Source organism: Apis mellifera, linkage group LG13, assembly GCF_003254395.2.
Source record: "Apis mellifera strain DH4 linkage group LG13, Amel_HAv3.1, whole genome shotgun sequence".
In the NCBI taxonomy this organism is placed as follows: domain Eukaryota; kingdom Metazoa; phylum Arthropoda; class Insecta; order Hymenoptera; family Apidae; genus Apis; species Apis mellifera.
The window spans coordinates 1,256,153-1,279,400 of record NC_037650.1 but is presented as its reverse complement, the minus strand read 5'-3'; the positions used below and the strand labels follow the sequence as shown (position 1 = coordinate 1,279,400).

The following is a 23,248-nucleotide window of genomic DNA, read 5'->3' as shown; positions in this document are numbered from 1 at the left end:
TTAATAACAATTTATTTTAATATTTAATTTAATCTAATATAATAAAAATTAATAAAATATGATGTTCCACATTTACTAATATTTCATTATTTAATAATAATGATAGATATAATAAAATATAGCTATATATATAGCTTTATATATAGCTATTATATATAGAATGTTAAAAAAAAAAGATTATAAGATTTTAAAAGCTTATAGTACTCATCAAGAAAAACAAAAAATGTCTAATCAATAAAGGTCCTGCAATCAATTCTTAGAATATAAATCGATTTTTATCATTAACCAATTTCATAAATTATATTAAAATAAATAAGGAATTCTATATTCTAATTCTATATTCTAATTTTATATTCCAAATCCATGTAAATAATAAATATATGTATATATATTTTAAGAAATTTACAATATTTTTATTATAAATAAATTACTTCAATTATAATTAAAAATATACTTCAAGATTATTGATTATTGAATAATTACAATGATTAGTTTTTCTAATCAATAATTAATTAATCATTACGCAAATTAAAATTATGATTTAAATACCTATATTTCTTTGAAAAAGGAAATAAATTATTCAATTTATTTCGCATAATATTAATTTTATTTAAAATATCCTAAGTTTCATATTGAAAAAAGAATATTTTAAAGTTTATTATTATAAAGAAAATTAAAAACTTAATTATTATTTTTAAATCATATACGTTTCTCATTAAATAGTTATATGTTATATCTTCTTTAAGATTAATTTAAGAGTTAATTTCTTATTTCTTTTATTAATTTTTAATTATTTATTACCTATTAGTTAATTATTTTAAACATTTAATTTTAAATATTAAATATAATATTTTAAATATTAATTTAAATATTAAATATAATATTTTAAATATTAATTTAAATATTAAATATAATATTTTAAATATTAATTTAAATATTAAATATAATATTTTAAATATTAATTTAAATATTAAATATAATATATGCATGTTCAATCTATGTGTGCATATATTATATATTGTGCATATATAGTGCACATTTAAAAAAATAATTCTATGCTACATTTTTTATGGATATAAAATTTCTATTAATTTACTTTCCTATAAATTTATGGAAATATATATGAATTTTAATTTTAAAAAATACAAATATTTTCTAAAATTATATTTTACATTGTTTTAGATTTATTAATAGATGCAATAGAAAACCGATTAGATACATCAACTTTGATATCAAAGGTAAGATATACTTTTTTTTATATTTTTTTAAAATATGGTCAAAATGTTAACAAAGAAAGAAAGAAGTTTATATAGATAAATGATAGACGCAGATTTATTATATGAAATAAAATTTGAATAAAATAAACTGTTCAAAATAAAGTGTTATAAGTTATTTCATCAGAATTTTTTTTAATTATCAAGAAAATAAATTTTTTTTAATTTTTTGAGATTATTGTTAAGAGAAGAAAGGAATATCGTTAATATTTTTTTAAATAGAAAATAATATTAATTTTTTGTTATTGAAATAGATTTCATGCTTATAAACCGAATAACATTTATTTAAACTACTTTCTTTTTACGTTATATAAGTATAATATTATTCGACAGGAATAAAAAATAAAAAAAAATAAAAAATTTGATCAAATATTGAAGGAGAAAATACATTGTATATTACTATTTTCTTTTTATTAATTATTACTAATTTTTTAATGATACATTAAAATAATACATTATTTTATTGTTAAAATATAAATATTTCTAATGAATCAAAAAACAATTCTCCAATATTTTTAATAAAAATTAATTTCTTATTCAAATATTTTTTATTAAAGTAAAAAACTTGTGCTTTTCAAAGATCTCATTCAAGATATATAATTTTCTCAAACCTAGAAATTCCCAGATATTCATTTGAGAGTAAACAATTTGAAAATGACTTTGAGAAAATATATTTGTTTGCACAGCTATAGTTCAAGTAGATAACCAACTACAAAAAAGAGAAGCCTAATTTCGATTAAACATAATGCCACACAATTTGAAAGCGCTGAGAAAGATATTTATTCTAGATTTTGAGATATTTTGAGTTCTCCTTTTGATCTCACACAGAACAATTCTCGTTTCATATAAATCATCGAAATCAATTAAATGATTAGATTGAACAATATAGATAGAACAATATAATAAACAATTATCTACGATTTTTTTTAATTTATTCTGATATTATATTAATATTATATTTTTATTTCTTATATTTGCATTGTATTTAATTAAAATTATATTATATTTTTTAGTTTTTATTGAAATTTATTTTTTGTGATTTCTTGTATAGTTATTTAATTCATTATATACTTATTTTTTCAATTTATTATATACTTTTCTTTCTTTTTTTTATTTAATATCATATATTTTATTTCTTTTTTTGATTTTAATTTTATTTTTTTTAATTAATTATATATTTCTTTCTTATTGTAAAATATATTTATTTATAAATCAAATTTTTACATAATTAGTAACAAATAAAAATATTATTGATATTTTGACTAGTAGATTATTATTACATTCTGGTACTATCCTATTAAATTGATATCTTACTACATACTATATAAATTGATATCTTAATTTTCAAATATATTGTAATTTATGAATTTTTTTAATATAATATGTCGTTTTATAAGAAAGAATCTTCATTTAAAAAAATTATGATTTTATCTAAATTATGATTATATTTATTAAAATCTTTTTTAATTTGTAAATGAAATCATTAATATTAATTTTTATATAATTTTTTACATTTTTCAAAAGTATTTTATTTTTCATGTTTTTCAAAGCATAAATCATATTTTTTATATTTAATCATACTTTTTAGATTCAAATTAATAACAAAAATATATATCTCTAGATATAAATAGATATAGATATAAATATATGTGTGTGTGTGTGTGTGTGTGTGTGTGTGTGTGTGTGTGTGTGTGTGTGTGTGTGTGTGTGTGTGTGTGTGTGTGTGTGTGTGTGTGTGTGTGTGTGTGTGTGTGTGTGTGTGTGTGTGTGTGTGTGGTGTGTGTGTGTGTGTGTGTGTGTGTGTGTGTGTGTGTGTGTGTGTGGTGTGTGTGTGTGTGTGTGTGTGTGTGTGTGTGTGTGTGTGTGTGTGTGTGTGTGTGTGTGTGTGTGTGTGTGTGTGTGTGTGTGGTGTGTGTGTGTGTGTGTGTGTGTGTGTGTGTGGTGTGTGTGTGTGTGTGTGTGTGTGTGTGTGTGTGTGTGTGTGTGTGTGTGTGTGTGTGTGGTGTGTGTGTGTGTGTGTGTGTGTGTGTGTGTGTGTGTGTGTGTGTGTGTGTGTGTGTGTGTGGTGTGTGTGTGTGTGTGTGTGTGTGTGTGTGTGTGTGTGTGTGTGTGTGTGGTGTGTGTGTGTGTGTGTGTGTGTGTGTGTGTGTGTGTGTGTGTGTGTGTGTGTGTGTGTGTGTGTGTGTGTGTGTGTGTGGTGTGTGTGTGTGTGTGTGTGTGTGTGGTGTGTGTGTGTGTGTGTGTGTGTGTGTGTGTGTGTGTGTGTGTGTGTGGTGTGTGTGTGTGTGTGTGTGTGTGTGTGTGTGTGTGTGTGTGTGTGTGTGTGTGTGTGTGTGTGTGTGTGTGTGTGTGTGTGTGTGTGTGTAATTATTATTATTTTGTTACTATATAATAAAAATTTTTTATGAAATAAATATATTTGAATATATTTGAAATATATAAATTATCATAATTATTTATTTGACATAATAAAAGATTTCAGAACAAAGAAAAAAATTTTTTTCGTTTAAAAAAGATATATCAAGAAATCCTTTATTTTTCTTAATTTCCGCTTCTTATCCTATAAACAAAAATTTAATTTCTCTTGAATATTTCTTTCCATATATATAATTATATTCAATATAAAATTTAATTTATTAACAATCAAATTCCTAACTTTTTAAAATTATCATAATTTTAAAATGTATAATAAAAAATTAAAAATTAAAAAATAAAAATCATTCTACTGTATATATTTTTTAATTATTTTTAATTACTATAATAATAATTGCCTATATTATATAATAAAGTATTTGTTGTATATTTTTAGAATGATCGATTCTAGAAATTAAAATAATCATAAAAATTGATATACTCATAATGATTGATTTATTTATTTAAGTAATTAAATTTTTATCTATAAATTGTCTTGCTTTATATTATTATATATACTGTCTTGTTCTATTCTTTGCCTTGTTCATCTAATATCTAATGCAATAAGCTGATTTCTTTTATTGTAAAAATTGTTTTTAGAAAATATATTATTAAAAACTATATTAAAAATTTATATTTTATAATATTAAAAGAAAATGAAACATTATTTTTGATAGATTTTTGATAGATAAAGAGCAATTTATAACACTTTATTTGGACTACAATTTGGCTGTGGTTATTCAGAATTAGGCATATAATAATATTGAAAATAAAATTTTAAATAAAGAAACATTATTTTTATATATATATAATAATTTTATTATTTTAATTAATTTTGTATGTAATGTTTAAATAATAAAAAATAATAATAAAAAGATAAGAAATTTTATTTTTTACAAAATTTATATATCAAGCAATTGCTTCTTGTGTATCATATATTGAGATCATAAGTTGCCGAATAGTCATAAACTAAATGGGACAAGAGTAAAAAAATTCTAGTTTTATTTAATTCTCTTTAAAAAAATTCATTTGTTTGAAAATAAAATTTTTATGTTTGCTGAAAACTCATGAAACTGAAGTGTAAATTAAATTTTTGTGTAGAAATTTTCAAATTGCGATTCCTTCATCAAATATATTATTATTTTTTATTAAATATATCATTATATGAATTATAATAATAATTATTATATACTAAGATTATAATAGGAAAATTTCTATCACATCAATCGTATGAATAGAATGATTCAGAACTATTGAATACTCAAAAAAGTTTAAAAGTTTAAGCAATTGCTTAAACTTTATAGTTTATAAATGAGAGAGTTTTTCTATTCAAATTCTTATCTTAAAAATTTGATGATAGAATAAGAGCAAATTCTGGAAAAAAGAGATATTCTATTAATAGTTAACATTCTGAATCTATATTTATGTCAATTCGTTTTTTATTTCATTCTATTTAGATACTTCTATTTGCGATTTTTGTCGTGCGATTTATTTATAAGTTTGATAAATTCAGACAATAATGAAAATATACATGACTTGAGGTAATGTAATTTTATTTGATAATTTACGATCTCCATATTATTTATATACTACAATTGAAGAACTTCTGATATATGACATCATGATTTTTATTCATAGCATGAATAATATCTTGATAACAAGATGTTTAATTCATAATTGAAAAGATAATATATAATATTATACTATACTATTATAATTTTATTATAACTTTAATGTTACAAATAATTCATATTTTCAAATCAGTCATCTATTTTCATAAAAAAAATATATATTTTTCATAATATTGGGCATTAAATAATTAATTATTTTTTTTTTTCTATTTTAGAAGTTCGAAATTAAAAAATAATTATAAAATTTATTACAATAATATATATTTATTATTTTATTATATTAAATATAATTAATTATATTAAATATAAATATTATATAAATATTATATAAATATTATATAAATATAAATATTATTATATAAATATTTATTATATTAATATATATTTATTTTTATAATATATATTTATAATATATTTATTATATTCATTATTAAATATTTTTTAATTGTTACAGTCCATACATCTGGAAGCAGGTCCATTAACAGTGTTTGGTATATGTTTTATTTTATGTTGTATAATACCTGGAATAGAATTATGGCTTGCATGTCGTCCATTAAAGGAAGATTACAAACCATCTCAACATCCTGGTATACTTACATTTTTCCTTGTATTTTTCATCTGCATACTTGGGTATGAATTCTTAGAAACATCTTCTTAATTATTAAATTTTATAATTTGGATTGATCTAATAATGAATATGAGAAATTGAAAAAAGACTAAATAATATTATTCTATGTTAAATCATAATAATAATGATAAAAATCACAAAGAACTAAAATATAGTTATTTTTAAAAATAATTTACGAAATAAATTGAAGAAATATAGATTTTTAATTTGCAACTATATTGAAACATCTTATAAATTTATGTTATCAATTTAAAATAATGAACTTTTTATAAAAATGTGAATATCTCTGTACATTAAAACAAATCTAAAATTAGCAAAAAATAATAATAAATATTGAAAAAAATTGATGAAATTGTTAATTGATAAAATTATAATTGATAAAAAAATTGGTAAAATCAATAGAGAAATAAAAATACTTTGTTCATTTTTATTAATATATTAATTAAAAATAATTTTTAATATGTTAAAATATATTATATATATAAATCAAAAGATTTAAAGATATGATCCTGGATGCAAAATGATGACGGAATTAAAAATGAGAGTACAACAAAATTGAATGAATGTATAAAAGGATTTATAACATATATGTTATATATCGATAAATATTCTCATTACTGAAATTCGTTTTAATATATTATAAAACTCATGATCATTTTAACTTTCGATTTTTTTTCTTTTTTATTAATTTTATTATATTTAATAAAGTATAAAAAAAACTTCATGATTGATTGAGTTGAGACATATTGGAATTAAATTTGATTGTACTATATTCTTAAGTGATTTGAGCCTTAAAGTTTAATATTTATGCATCAAATTTTTATTAAATTTTTATATGCATGATCCTGGAAATATTGTTGAATTTAAGAAATATTGAAAAAAAAATTTTCAATTTTTTTTTATCAAATCTTTTTATATTAAATTTATAAACATTTTATTAATACGGCAAATATCAAAATTCTTCGATAAATTTTGATTACCACTTAAGCATCGAATAATTAGCCAAAATTTGAATTTCTACAACTAACTTTTATTATATTTTTATATGCAAGATTCTGGAAATGTTGCTCTTCTTGAAAGAAATAATTAATAATAATTTTCTCAAAAAAAAAAAAATAATAAATTTTATAGTAAGTTCTTAAATTAAAATTGATCAATCTATATTCGAGCGATTATCCACTATGAAAATCAATCAAAATAAATATTTCGCTTATCTGCCTATACTTCAATCTATACAAATTTCTCAAATTACAATTTCTAATCCAATGCGCTGTCAGTTTTTCCAAGACTCGCGAATTGTATATATAATCCAAGAATTGGATTCGCGAATTCACTAAATTAAAATAAAATAATATCCTTGCAACGAACAAAATGGGACATGAAAGTATTTTTTCGTTTTTATGTATGATATCGTTAGTCAATTATTTACACTTAAGTATATTTACATGTAGATTCGACAGTAATATTTTCTACTACTTTTTCTATTTACTTTAATTTTTTATTGGCTGATAATACATTATAATTATCTTATTCTAATACAATTTATATTAAAATGCTGAATTAAATACTAAAAAAAATATTGAAAAAATTTCTATATTTTCATTTATTACAAAATATTATTGGCAAAATATCCTCAAAACACGGAATGAATTATTTTGAAAATAAAAATCAAAAAAACTAATAAAATATTCACATATTATTAGTACTTTGAAAAAAGAAGTTTGAAAAAATGTAATGATAACATTCGGATATTTTAAAATCAAAACTTTATCAAGACTATATCGTAATTGCATTTCATCGATAAGATGTAGAAGACTGGTATCGATGATATTTTTCTCTTATTTATCTTTTAAAAAAGAGATTACGCAAAAAAAGAGCAGGAAGTTTAAAAATTTATAATATCGAAATATCATTTGAAAAAATATTGCTTGCTATTAATGGATCCATTTCTCCAAATCGATTAGTTCTGATTAATTATTTCATATAATATCAAATCAACAAAGAATCATAATCATCGCCCAAATTCTTCTTGAAAATCTAATAAGTTGTCATTCATCAAGAATATCTCTGGAAAGTTATTCCGATCAAGAATATAATATTAATAAAATTGGTATAAGAAATGGTATAAGAGTCATATCAATAAATTTAATCCGAGAGAAAAAATATAGTTCCATCAACCATACAAAAAAAAAAAAAAGAAAACAAAAAAAATAGTAAATTATAATCAGATTGAAAAGATCCATATAATTATATATATATATATATATATATATATATATATATATATATATAATACAATAATACACAATTTATCGAATTTAATTTTCGCCAAAGTTCAAAATTATAAATTAAATATGAATCGAATCTGATGACAAAAAATATAAAACTCGTTTTACTTTGAAAAGTTGCTGGAATCCGGCTCATTTGAGGAATGATAATATTCCTTTGATATAATTCCTCTGGTGAATTAGAGATACACTTTGAGAGATTTTTTTTGAAGTTTGAAATCTTCAAATCAAAAAGATAAGAAAAAAAGATATGTTATAGAAAAATCAAATGAAAAGTGAAAATACGAATTCGATAGATTCAACAAACAATGTTCGAATAATATTATAAAATAGTGATATTTTAGATGTAGTTTTTTTTTTTGAGATATAAGACGAATACTATGGTGATAAATGAGTAAAAAAAAAAATATATTGGTAAATATGAACTTCAATGAAAGCGAATGAATCGAAATTTCTGTACTATTTGAAATTGAAGTTGGCGTTCAAATTGTTGTAATGTGAAACGATTTGCTTTGTTTATAAATTAAAATTGTTATATTGAAGGAGTTAAAATCGTTTTTTTGTGGAAAAAAAATAATATTATGAATATTGAAGATCACAATATTCAATTTTTGCTATTGATATAAATATTGCAACAAAGAAAATGACAAGATGGTCAGTTATTAATGATGTTAAAAATATCAATTTAATAAGAATCATCATTGAAATATAAAACCAAACGGATATTCCTTCGTTCTATGCAATTATAAATATTGTGTATCATAAATATTATAAATAATTGTAAAATAAAATAAAATTATGGAAAGACAATTTTTGTATTCATACAATATTGATGTCAAAAGTAAAATTCAGAATCTGTAGAAAAAAGAGAGAAGAAATTCTTTCTATAAAGAAGAAAAAGAAGCAAGGAAATGAGAAAAGTCAGTTTAAAAAGAAAATTTTTGTTTGTTCCTATTATTAAAGATGAATTCATTTTCAAACTTATTATTCATCGAGGGAATGATTAATAACAAGACAACAACATAATCTAAAATAATTATTGATATATTCATTAAATCTAATTAAAAGCGATTATAAATAATCGAAAGTCTTGGCATAATGAAATCAGAAACTGAAAATGTTTTCTCAGTTTCTGGAAAGAAGCTATATAATTATGATCAATATAACTTTTTATAAATGATTCAAAACTTTTCATATCTTTAAAAAAACTTTAAAAACAAAAAAGATTTCTTTTTTATCTATATAAATGAAAATTGCAAGAAATGTACAAATGTATTAATTTATAATTTACTAGAAAGAAATCTCACAGAAGGGAATGTGAGTCTGATTAATTAATGTGAAAGAAAACATTTATTTTTACATATCTTTCAAAATTATGATCTATATCTAAATCTTAATACATTAGCATAAATATAGAATTTAAAATATTCTTATGTATCAATATAATATAATATAAATACAATATAAAAATTTTTTTATTTTTCATAATATTCAGGCTAATTATGATTTGTAATAATATAAATATAATTTTGTATTCAAATAATTAAAATAATAGTATATATATGAATAAGCTGGATATATTATAGATATATTAACATTATCAAAATAATTAATAATTTCGAAAATATTTCAGTTTTCAATCTTACATAATCATCCTAATATAATTTTATAAATGAAAATAAGTTTTATGATTTTGAATATTTAAATTATAGCTCTTCTACTATTATGTAATGTATAGTTGTCAACAAAGTCTAAAGTGGAGATATATGATTCTTTTGAAGGATCTTTCTTACCCTTATATCATCTCATGAAACTTTTTTTCAGCAGCGAATAGTATTACTTATTAATTACTTAAATTAAAAATTAATTTCCTTGAGAAACATAAATGTTGATTAGATTTTTCGATCAGAAAAATGTTCATTGATGGAAAAAAAATTATTTTCAAAGAAAAAAAAATTAGGAATGAAGAGCTCAAAAAAGAGAATAAGAAGAAAGAACAAAGAAAAGAAAAAAAAATTCTTGATTATTTACAAGAATTTTATAAATATTATTCGAAATTCAATTAATGAGAAAAAGTTCTGCAGATATGTAATTTAATATTCTTACAATTTCTAAAAAAAACAAAAGACAAAATACAATTATATGAATTGTATAATTTATTTAATTTAAATTACTATTAATTTTACTTTTATTTCTCGACTACAATTCTTATATGATATATGTGTAGTTATTATTGACTCTCTAGCTAATCCGTTTTATATCTCACAAATTTACTGAGCAATAAACTAAGCAATATAAATAAAAAATAAAAAATAAAAAATAAATAAACAATAAATTATCAGATTTGACTTCTTAACTAAAAAAAGCATAACGGTAAAAGATTGAAATTTTGAAATTACTGCATAAATTCCAAAATATTTTTGCAAAAATCTAAAAGAAATTAATGAGATATTGTTCAATAAAAGTCGAAAGAATATTGTTTTATTAAATAAGTGACAGTTGTCTTTCGATTCTCACAAAAGCGAATTAAAGAAAATATTGAAATAAAGAATGATAAAAAGTCAAAAAGAAAATAGAGAAGTTAGTTTTTGTTCTGATTGTAATTATAAAAAAGAAGAATAGTAGGACAGAATTTTGTATCCATTATTACCTGTTGAACGAAATAATTAAAAAATTCTATAATTAAAAAAAAATTCTTATTCCTAAAGATAATTTAATTTAATTTTCTTTTTCATTTAATTTTCTATTGCAAATGTTAAATGAAAAAGACAAAGAGAAAATTGCTTTTTATGTAGCTTAATAAGATTATGGCAGTTTAAAAATTCATTCTTTATAAAAAATTTTAATTGATTGATCTATTAAACGCATATAATATCTATATTCCATTCGATATTAGTTAAATTTTTTTATTTTTTTATGTAAATATTTTTTTCTTTTTGTCACAATTATAATATATGTTATGATTAATGTTTTGAATCATTTTTATTCCACTAAAATATTGTGATAATCGTTTTTTATTTTTATATTTTGTGAAAAAAAGAAGAAAATATATTTGTGCTAAATAAAAAAATAAATTAATATTGAAAATATTGTATTATTTTTATAAATGATATGTTTTACATAGAACAATATTATAGGCAAAGTATTATTCAGTGCTGCATTAATTTGATATAATTGATGTAATTTTGACAATATTTTTATGTTATATTTTAATATGTAATAATATAATATAATATGTTTAATAATGCTATTAATGCTTTAACTATTATTAGGATAAATAATATATTTATTATTTCAGCATGCAGACTGTAAATGTCATAAAAACCGTAAAACATGCTATATATATTTTAACAAAGATCAAATGATAGTAATATTTATATTTTATGAAAAAAATTAAATTTAAATTAAACACTAAAAAAATGATTTTTAAAAATATATGTGATAGAAATACAATCCAACAATATTAAATGTTATTGGAATATAAATACTTCTAGTGATACTGAAATATTTATGGCTAATATTTTAGCTTTTTGAAAATTTATGCGATCTTTTTATTTGATATATAATAATATATTAAATAATTATATTTTACTAAAGATAAATTTGTAACAAACAATAACATGAAATATTTAAATGCAAATTTTTAACGCTTTTGAAGAAGAATCTGATCTATGAAATATAAATGATAATACAATTGTAAAATACAGCACATAGAAAATTATTAATGCTTTTGTCAAATGTATGTCTAATTTTAGCAAATCTTATAGAAAATTTGATTTCTAGTTTTTATTTTTTAATATTTTTATTTTTTTAAGATTTCATATCTTCCTTTTTAACATTATTTTTAATATTATTTCTTTGAAAAAGAATATAAATGATTGGTCGAAAAAACTTTGTAAAAATTTTTGAAAGATTAGTCCTCATTATCTTCGTCGATATTCATCACAGAGATTTTTGAATCCTTATCAGATTGCAAATTCTCAAATTTATAAGATAAATTCTATTGAAGAAGAAAATTAAAACTGTACATACGAAAAAATATTTAATTTTAAAATTAAAAAAGATTATAAGATTATATATATATCATCTAAACATTAATTAAAATAAATTTCAAAACTCAAATAAAAAAAACTAAACTATTTAATTGTATTTTGAAATTCTATTTTTCCATTTTTTCTGTAAAAAAATTTTTAATAATTTTGGTATATCATTCAATGCATTCTCAACACGATGTGGAAAAAGAACTAAATTACTATAAGAAAAAAACCAGTGATTAATAAAATTTAATAATTGAAATTAACAATAAAATTATTTCAATAAATTATTATTCAAAATATAAAAATAAAAAAACAAATAACAATAATGTCAAGCAACCAAGGTTAAAATTGTAGTTATTATATTATTATAATATTATAAAATTTATAGTTATTGTATTAATTATAATAAATATTATTCAAGCATTTTAATAAATAATATGCTTAAAGTAACTTTATTCGAAATTTTTAATTAGTTACTTTTTCAATGGATTAGAAATTCTAAAATTTATATATTTATTGAGATATAAAAACGATAACAATTAAAAGATCTGAAAATATTTTGCTTAATTTTAGTTAAAATTTTTTTTATTAAAAATATTTATTTATCATAAAGAATCTCATATTAAGTGAATATTAGAATATGGATACTTCAATATTGAATATTAAATGTTATAATATAATTAATATATTAAATTTATCATTTCTTAAAAATAGTAATCTTACTGAATTATGATTTTAATATTTGTTAACAAATTTATCTTATCATTTTATCTATATTTTTTAATTATTTTTATTTTTTACTTTTAGATTGGGAATGATTATAATGATTATATGTAATGAAGCAATGTCTACAAGCGTAGAAAAATTTCCAGTTGTGATTGAAGCTGCTTTGCAAGATCTAAATGACTATCACAGTAGTACAACCATTCAATTACGTAAATATCTTTTAAGAAGTCTAGATGTCGCAAGCGAAGCAATCTTTGCAGATTTAGATAGTAAGTAAAATATATTTTCTATTTATTTATTAGTAACAATTGAATATAATAGTATATTTGAAAAATAATGGAATTTATTGCTTTTAAAATTCTTCAAATGATATTTATTATCATTATTAACTATTAATTTTGTATAAAATAAAATTCGAAATATGATTATTAATTTATAATTATATTAATGATTATTAATTTTTTTGAAATATTTTTGATTCTGAAATATATTGTCAAGAATAAAATTTTGAACAACTTTTTCTTTTATATATGTATGTATGTAACTTCTTATATATATGTAACTTATTAAAAAAATTTTAAAATACATGTGCAAAAATATTTTTGAAATTAAAATATTATAATTATTATATATTATATATTATATATTAAAATATTATATTTTGGAAATTTAAAATAAATTTAAGTTATTTATAATATAGATTTAGATGTTTCAATTAAGTTTCTATCATAATTTGTTAGAATCTAGCATTCTCATTTGAAAACAAGAAAAAAATTTAAATTTTTATATTATCAACAATATATTAAAATAAATTTTGATCGAGTATTCATTAAATTATATCATCATCATCACTAAAACAGTTTCATTGAACTATTATAACTATTATAATTAAATGAAGAAATTAATCGAAATTCAAAAAATGTATTCTTTTTATCATTTATTTAAAAAAATATCAAATTAAAATATTTTTATTAAATATTATTTTCGGGAAAGTTTAAAACACGAAATGTTTAAGTTTCATTTTTTCTTTCTTTTTTTAATCTAGAGAAAATCTTCTAAAGACATCCTATTCTTATCCATTTTTCTATAGTATTCTATATTCCTATCTCAAAGAATATTTTTATACTAGATTCTTATCTATAAAAATTTCAAAATAGTCTTCTACAGCAGGAATTTTACAAGAGCGAATAAAAATATGCGGTTATCTCTCTCTTCCTCGTTATATACTTGTACGTTTTCTTCATGTATAATTTAAAATAATTCCTTGAGTTATTTTAATTATATGATGCTTTTAATCTTTGTATAGTGGCGAGTAATAACGTTACAAATTTTTTTCTTATGGATTCGTATTCTTTGTCAATATATCTTCTCGATGAAAATAATCTCTATCTTCACGAACGATGGTGAAATGTTATCTTGAATTGTGATCATTAATACTATATTCAATATGGCTTTTGATGAAATATATTCGCAAAAAGTCTTACGGTTAAAAATGGATTGTTCTGTTCCATCACTTTTACAATAAGCAATTTTTCTCTATCATTATTTTATGATTTCTAGTATACTGGATAGTATTCTTCATTATTAATCATTTTCCATCGTCATTTCATGATTTTAGTATGTTGTATATAAAATAGAATTCCCCATTATTAATTATTCCATACTATTCTTTGCCCCACATATATATATATATATATATATATATATATATATATATATATATATATATATATATATATAGATATATTGAATACAATGTAATGACTTCTAACTTCATCCTATTCTCTTCTCATGTTCTATAGAAGTGTGATGAGGAAGTCCAGGAGTAAGAAAAAGACTCATAAGATTCCTACTATCGATGCTAATTTCTCATGATTGGCTATTCAAATTTCACTCTCATATTTTGATTTGCATGAATATGAATGTAAATATAAAATAATATAAACTTTTAATCTTTTCATCTTTTATAAAAATATGATAGGAGAGAGGCTCGCGAGCTGTTAATTGTCTTGTATTATTTAGTATTGTGTGAAACTAAAAAAATTTGTTTTTGGAGTAAATGCAGATTTGATTAATCGAAACGGTCAACCACTTCTATACTCTAATTTAAAGTGATATTATGTCGGGTATATTTTTTCTATTGGCAAAAAATACTGGATAAAAATCATCTACTAATCTGATAAAGAAAAAAGAATAGGATATGTTCAAATTAAATAAGATAGAAAGATATGGGCTTACAAGTTAGCAATATTGCGCAGTATTAATTATTAATATTATACAAAATTTAATAATTTGGCTTTGAAAACAATGCTGATCTAATTTATAAATCGGTCAATAATTCAGCGAGTAATTTCAATCAAAACTGAAGATAGATAAATAAACTGAGAAATATTATTTATATTGTATTATTCCAAGGGCAAATTTCTGTGTTCCCTAGTATTCATAGTATCATAATATTACTTGTTCGAAAAAGATAATAAAATCTTTTTATAGTATCTCATTCTTAAAAACCAAACCAGATTTTCGTTCAAAGTTAAGTGTTACTTTTTATTACATGATGTGACTGTCTAATATAACAGTGAGGATAATAATATTATATATTCTATATTCTTCTTTTTGCAAAAATTTGTCACAGGAGAATTGAGAATTTATTTTAATGATAGAATTGTATTATGTTAATAATTCTGAATGCAATTTTTCGAGATGAAACAATAACATAAATAGGTTCAAGATTCTTGCGAATTAAAAAATAAAAAGATATTTTTTATAATTTATTTGGTTTTTACTATAAAATGAAATTATTCATTGTTAATAGAATTATATATAAATAACGAAATGATAAAACAAATTACAAACAATTAATATGAAAACTAAATCATTCATTATTAAACTATTGGAATAATTCAAATTTATTATTCAAATTTATTTATTAAAAGTTCAATTATATTTTTAATTATATTTTTAATTAGTGCAATTTAATTACTAAAATTTTGCATGTATTTTTTGGAATTTCTTCATTGTAATTATATTTATTTTTTTATGGAACAAATTTCTTAAATTTAAGGTTGGTTATTTATAAAATTTACACAGATGATAATTAATTTGATTAATTTGAAATTTTGATTAATTATGCCATATTTAAAATTGACAAACATTGAGATTTTGATTACACTTACACTTTTTAAATTTTTAACAATTTTTAACAATTATTCAATTTGTATTATATATCTGTATGCAAAGTTCTGGAGATATTATTTAAATTTTCAGTCGGAAAAAATGAAAAAAAAATGGAAATATTCTTTAAAAAAAATATTTTTTTATACTAAATTAATAGTTAATAATAAAATTAATAATAAGTTATGGTTGATCAATTAACGTTGACATTTTATGAGCAGGAGAAAATGCTGTGAAAAGTGTAGGATATATTTAGATTATTATTATTTTATTATTGATATATATGTAGATGTGACATATCCAGTAAAATATTTCTCCTCATATCTCTTTTGATGACTATTATTTTCGGAAATGCCTTAACATTATAATAAGAAATATTATATAAGAAAAATTATAATGCCTTAACATTATAATAGAAAATTAAAATATGATATTTATATCATCATTCATAGCAATTATTTATTATTACTGTTATCATTGATATTATCATTTATTATTCTTTTTTTATCTTCCTCTTTTTATTTTTAATTCGTTTTTACGTCATGAAAACATAAATAAAGATTTTCTATCTATCCTTCCATCGACTCCTAAGCTTGATAATGAAATAACATATCTGAATGAATTAGAAACTACATAATCCAAATTTTAATTGTACTATTTATTCAATATTATTATATTAGTAACATTTTCATCGATATGTTGATAATAGCAATATAAATATATAATATAATTTATAGGAGTCTTTGGATATAAATATAATATTTCTAATTAACTTCTCCATAAAATTCAAAAAATTAAAATTCAAAAGAAGTAAAAATTCCAATTTTTCACTATTTTTTTATTGATCTCTTTATATCTGTTTTCCAATTCGGAATCATTATTAATTAAATATTTTTATTGTACTGATTATATTAATGTTTAAATCTAAAATTCATGTATAATGTATTAATTTTTCAGTGAATTATTTCAATCCAAATTGATACATGAGAATACATAATGTTTTTAAAAATTATTATTTTAGATTTCATTATCACTCGTAATATCGTCTTTTGCATTGATCTGTATATATATATAGCATGATTGGCTTTATGATCAATAAAAATAAATATGACTCCCTCATCTATATTGTGATTTATACGAGAATTTGGTGATCAATTTAATTAATTATGTTTGTATATCACTTTGATATATCGTATTAAAATATATAAAGTTTTAATGCATCAATATTCCCATTATTAGTTCTTCCCATTATTTATTATTTATTATAATGAGAAATATTTTCTAACATTATCTAATATTTTTATTTTTTGTATCTAATTTTTATTAAATTCCTATATGCAAAATTTTGGAAATATTGCTTCCAAGTCTTCATATTATTCTCAAAGTTATTTGTCAATGGAAGAAGACAATGGAAAAAGAGTATCCATCATCGTTCCAAACCTATTCCATGATCTCTAATGGACATCTCTTGTCTATCATTTTATTAATAATGTTCATTTTATTACTAAAATCATTATAAATAATGATTGCAGTAGTTATTATTGGGTTGGCAACTAAGTAATTGCGGATTTCACTCATAGATGGCTTCAGTTGAATTTTTAGGTTTGCTAGCGTAGTCCAAATGTAAAATACATTTTGTTATTTGATAGTTGGCAATTCAGCTGTCAATCAGTAAAAAAAGTTTTTTGATCGGTTGCGTAGTTTTCGTTTGGCGTTCATTGAAAAATGGAAAATCAAAAGGAACATTATCGTCATATTTTGCTTTTTTATTTTCGCAAAGGGAAAAACGCATCGCAAGCTCACAAAAAGTTATGTGTTGTTTATGGCGACGAAGCCTTAAAAGAACGACAGTGTCAAAATTGGTTTGACAAATTTCGTTCTGGTGATTTTTCACTCAAAGACGAAAAACGCTCTGGTCGTCCAGTTGAAGTTGATGACGACCTAATCAAAGCAATAATCGATTTGGATCACAGTACAACTCGTGAGATTGCAGAGAAGCTTCATGTATCACATACATGCATTGAAAACCACTTAAAACAACTTGGCTATGTTCAAAAACTCGATATATGGGTTTCTCACGAACTGAAAGAAAAGCATTTAACGCAACGCATTAACAGCTGCGATTTGCTAAAGAAACGTAATGAAAATGATTCATTTTTAAAACGACTAATAACTGACGATGAAAAATGGGTTGTTTACAACAATATCAAGCGGAAAAGATCGTGGAGCAGGCCACGTGAACCAGCTCAAACAACATCAAAAGCTGGTATTCATCAAAAGAAGATTTTGTTATCAGTTTGGTGGGATTACAAAGGAATTGTCTATTTTGAACTCTTACCACCCAACCGAACGATCAATTCTATTGTCTACATTGAACAACTAACGAAATTAAACAATGCAGTTGAAGAAAAGCGGCCCAAATTGACAAATCGAAAAGGTGTTGTATTCCATCATGACAATGCAAGGCCACACACATCTTTGGTCACTCGGCAAAAATTATTGGAGCTTGGTTGGGATATTTTGCCACATCCACCATATAGTCCTTGCATCATCTGATTACTTTTTGTTTCGATCTTTACAAAACTCCTTGAATGGTAAAAATTTCAATAATGATGATGATATCAAATCGTACCTGATTCAGTTTTTTGCTAATAAAAACCAGAAGTTTTATGAACATGGGATTATGATGCTGCTTGAAAGATGGCAAAAAGTCATTGATCAAAATGGGCAACACATTACAGAATAAAGTTATTTAGTTCCATGAAAAAATTGTCTTTGATTTTCTAAAAAAAATCCGCAATTACTTAGTTGCCAACCCAATACATTCATTTTATGCTATTTCCATTGCGTAAAAAATTTTTCCTTCCTTGATGTCTCATTAATTATCACGGTCTTATTTCTTTTAGGAATTAGAAACATTTTCATGTTTATGAAATGATCTAATAATATTTCTATTTCTTTTTTCATAAGTTATGCTTCTATTCTAGATAGAATAATATCTATGTGATATTTATTATGAATTTACTCTCTTACTTCATACAGATACCATGATTCGTAAATCATAATGCAATTCTAATTTCGCGATCCAGTAGAGTTTCTATCAATTTAATTTATAAATAAATTAATTCTAGAGAATTTCTATATTTCAAAATTCCATATCCAGAATTTCCAAAGTGTAAGAAATTAAGAAAAAATAGATAATTAATTAGAAAATACATATACCGAAAACTAAGATAATAAAATTATAGATTTACGATGCTTGATAAACTCGATAATTTCACCGGAAAGTTAATTTAGAATATTTTTAAATTATATAGTCTATGAGAGTTTATACTTCAATTTTTCACGCATTGATATTTTTTGACGTATTTACGATTTATCTTATTTATTACTTAGAAATGCGTCGTTCTGGGATTTTTATATGGAAAATTTCATAACGGATTAATATTTTATCGATTGGAACAATCAAATTACTTTAGCTATTTTTTACAGAAATTATTTTATTCTTTGACTATTAAGTTTTGAATATATCATCTACATTATATACTATATATATATATATTTGACAGAAATTTATTATAAATATATACATATATAAATATCAATGATAGTTAATTAAATATAATTATTATTATGTGCGACTTAATACAAAATGTACGGCGTGATGACAATGGCATAGGACAATGAAAATGCACTTTTCGATGAAACGGCTGCATGTAGATATCATCGCATTTAGATAATCAGATAATAAATCATTTTTTTTTACATTCTGATGAATCATTAATGAAATTAAAAAATATTAATAAATCAGTATGAGAAATATATTTTTTGAAAAGATTATAATAGAAATGAATTCGGATGAATTCATTTTTCAATATAATAATAATTAAATAAACATATATTATCAAAAAAGTATGAAATTTTTAATGATTAAAATATTGAATTATATTGAATAGATAGCAAAAAATACTAATTAGAATTTGTCTGAAATTAAAACTTATTGAATTTTAATCTTTTATTAAGTAAAGAGATCTTAATAATCTACCGACTAAATAGAATAAATTTTTTTAGTAATTTAAAATAAACATTTGAAAATTTTAACATGGACAACTTAATAAAGAATAAATTTTATTAATAGAAATAATAATTATAGCAAAAAATAATCTATATATAAATATATATATTTTAAATTATTTAATCAAACTTTTATATCACTTTTTTCCATTTATAATTAATTAATTCTTTTTATAAATTTAATCCATTTTTACATATGATTATAAATATCATCATTATAAATATTAATTTTAATATTATTATTACTTAAATTATCGATATACTATAAAAATATATAAAAAGAATTAATTATATAATAGTGTGATTTTGATTAAATTTTATCAACAACTATTTACTTTTTTTCCATTTTATTTGTGATTTTACATATGATTTTACATATATTAAAAGAAAAGAAGTAATATGTAATAGATAATAGATTATAAATAAAGAATAAATAAAGATAAAAAATGGATATTATAAAAAAAACGCATTACATTTTAAACTTTCTTGAAAAAAATATTTATCAAAATTATTTCATATCCATCAAATTCATTCAAACAATGTTCTTTTGTCCATATATTTTACAATTTAAAATTATAATAAATTTGTCAAAAATTGTTTTTTTTTGGATTTCAATTTCGAATCATGCTTGTTAAAAAAGGTCTGAAAAATAAAAATATTATCAAGCGGTAAATATATTGCTATTTATAAATATGAATTTATAAATATAAATATATAATATATATTTATATTAAAAATATAACACTATTCAATGATAGTAATGACAGTTTTTTCACTAATATCTTAAAATCTTGAAAAGAATTCGATTAAGTAGTAATAAAAAAAAAAGTTGTTCAAATTGATATTTTTGCCAATAATTTTAAGATCGAGATCAATATAAAAAAATCATATTTCAAATAATTATCAATATAATATATATATTATATTATTTATTATATTATTATTAACGATAGAGCATATTTTACAATTTGTACATAATTTGTATATATTTTATAACATCGTAAATGAAGGGTTAAGTAATTGAAAATGTATTCTTCGATTTTAAATATATAATGTATAATATAATAAAAATATAATAAAAATATAATAAAATATAATAAAAATTTTTTATTCAAAAAATTAAATAATATAAAAGTAAAAAAACAAAAATCTATTTTATAATTGACAATATCTATCTGCTCTCACTTTTCCTAATCTAATTTAGTACTTTTTTTTTTTGACAGAAGATATAGAAAAAGAGGAAACAGAAACAGATCCACATTCTAGAATTGCAATCATTTTAAAAATGAAAAAGAATTATTATAAATTAATGATAAAATCGGTTTAAAATACTATACAAAAACTCAAACTTTTAAATAAGAAATTCATTACAAAAAAAATTTTATAATTATTATAACTATTTATATTTATATATTATAATATTTATTTACATTATTTATATATTTATATATTATATTATTATATATATATATTATATATTATATATTTTATACATTATAATTTACATTATAATATTTTATTATATCTATCTTGAAATCATTTAATTTCATTTAATCATTTAATTGTCTACATATATTTATATTATTTATGATTAATTTTTATTTATAAATCAAAACTGAATGTCCTGTATATTTATATTTATGAATATATTATTTCATACATTTCCTGCAATCAAAATTTAATCATAATTGAATCATAATCATAATTTATGATTTGGAGAATATAAAATATATTTTATTAAATGTGAATATAAAAATGTTATGTATTTTAGACATAGAAGAATTATTAGGAAAACCAGTTCAGACTGAATTATCCAGTGAAACAGGATTGAATGATGCACTAAATACGCTCGTGGATCTTTTAAATGGTAAAAAAAATATTAAACCATTCATAATTTATTTTAAGCATTAAATGTTGAAATTAATTTTCTTATTGCGACTAATATTTAAGTTATTAAATTATTAATACACATTACCATATTTAATTTTTGCATCATAATTAATAAATAATAAAATTACGCATTTTTAATTTACAGAAATTTTTATGAAAAATTTTTCATAATTTATAAAATAATCTAATTTATATACAAAATAATAAATTTTTAATCTTATTTATATATTTTTTTAGATCAATTATATTTATAGGACAATTTTGAAAAGCGAAAATATGTCCAGTATAAATTTGTAAGATATTTTTGGAGAATTGATTCTAAACATTACATTAAAATAAACAATTAATAAATATTATAAAATACATGTAAAAATATCATTTAAGATTTATTTTTAAATTATAAGTAATTTAATTTTTTAAATAAAATCATTTAGTTATTTATAATTAATTACATTAATTGATTTAAATTAAAAAGAAAAAACTAACGATATTATAGAAGTTTTAAAGATCATATTTATTTATTATTATTATTTTTATATTAATATTTTTATTATTATTAATATTATTTATTATTTTATTATTTATTTTAGTTTAATAGAGTTTTTTTGATAAAAAATACAATTTATTCATATCATTTCAAATACATCAAATTCATTATACTAAAACATAAATGTAATATAATACGTGAAGAATCATATATATACGAAAGAAAATCTTGAATATTTTATCTTATATAGTTTATCTTATATAGTCAAATCTTATAAATATTATAAAAAGTGACAAATCAGCATTATAACAATAATTTTGGGTTTATTATTGCATTCAATTTACTTATTAAATCTATAAAATATAATTATAAATCAATTATAATATATAAACTTGCCGTATGATTTTATTGTGCGCACAAGATGTATATAAAAATTTTAAATTGAACTCTTTTGATCATAAATTTTAAGCATAACTAAAATTAATCTATATAGTATATAGCTATTTAGAACAAAATTTAATAATTTCTAAACTAATCCATTAATTTAATTTTATTTATATAATAAAAAGTTTTAATTGGATATATGAATAATGATTTAGCATAATTTTTTTTCACACGACTATATGG

At 20.2% G+C, this 23,248-nt stretch overlaps 1 protein-coding gene across 1 annotated transcript in view; it reads left to right on the top strand.

The window, feature by feature from the left end:
- LOC727302 (prominin-1-A) overlaps positions 1–23,248 on the top strand; it is a 60,519-nt gene that overhangs the window by 17,626 nt on the left and 19,645 nt on the right. Inside the window, exons 4-7 of the mRNA XM_026444787.1 lie at positions 1,183–1,238; positions 5,772–5,947; positions 13,078–13,265; positions 22,016–22,111. Coding sequence (XP_026300572.1) covers positions 1,183–1,238; positions 5,772–5,947; positions 13,078–13,265; positions 22,016–22,111 — 516 coding nt within the window. The remainder of the gene's footprint in view (positions 1–1,182; positions 1,239–5,771; positions 5,948–13,077; positions 13,266–22,015; positions 22,112–23,248) is intronic.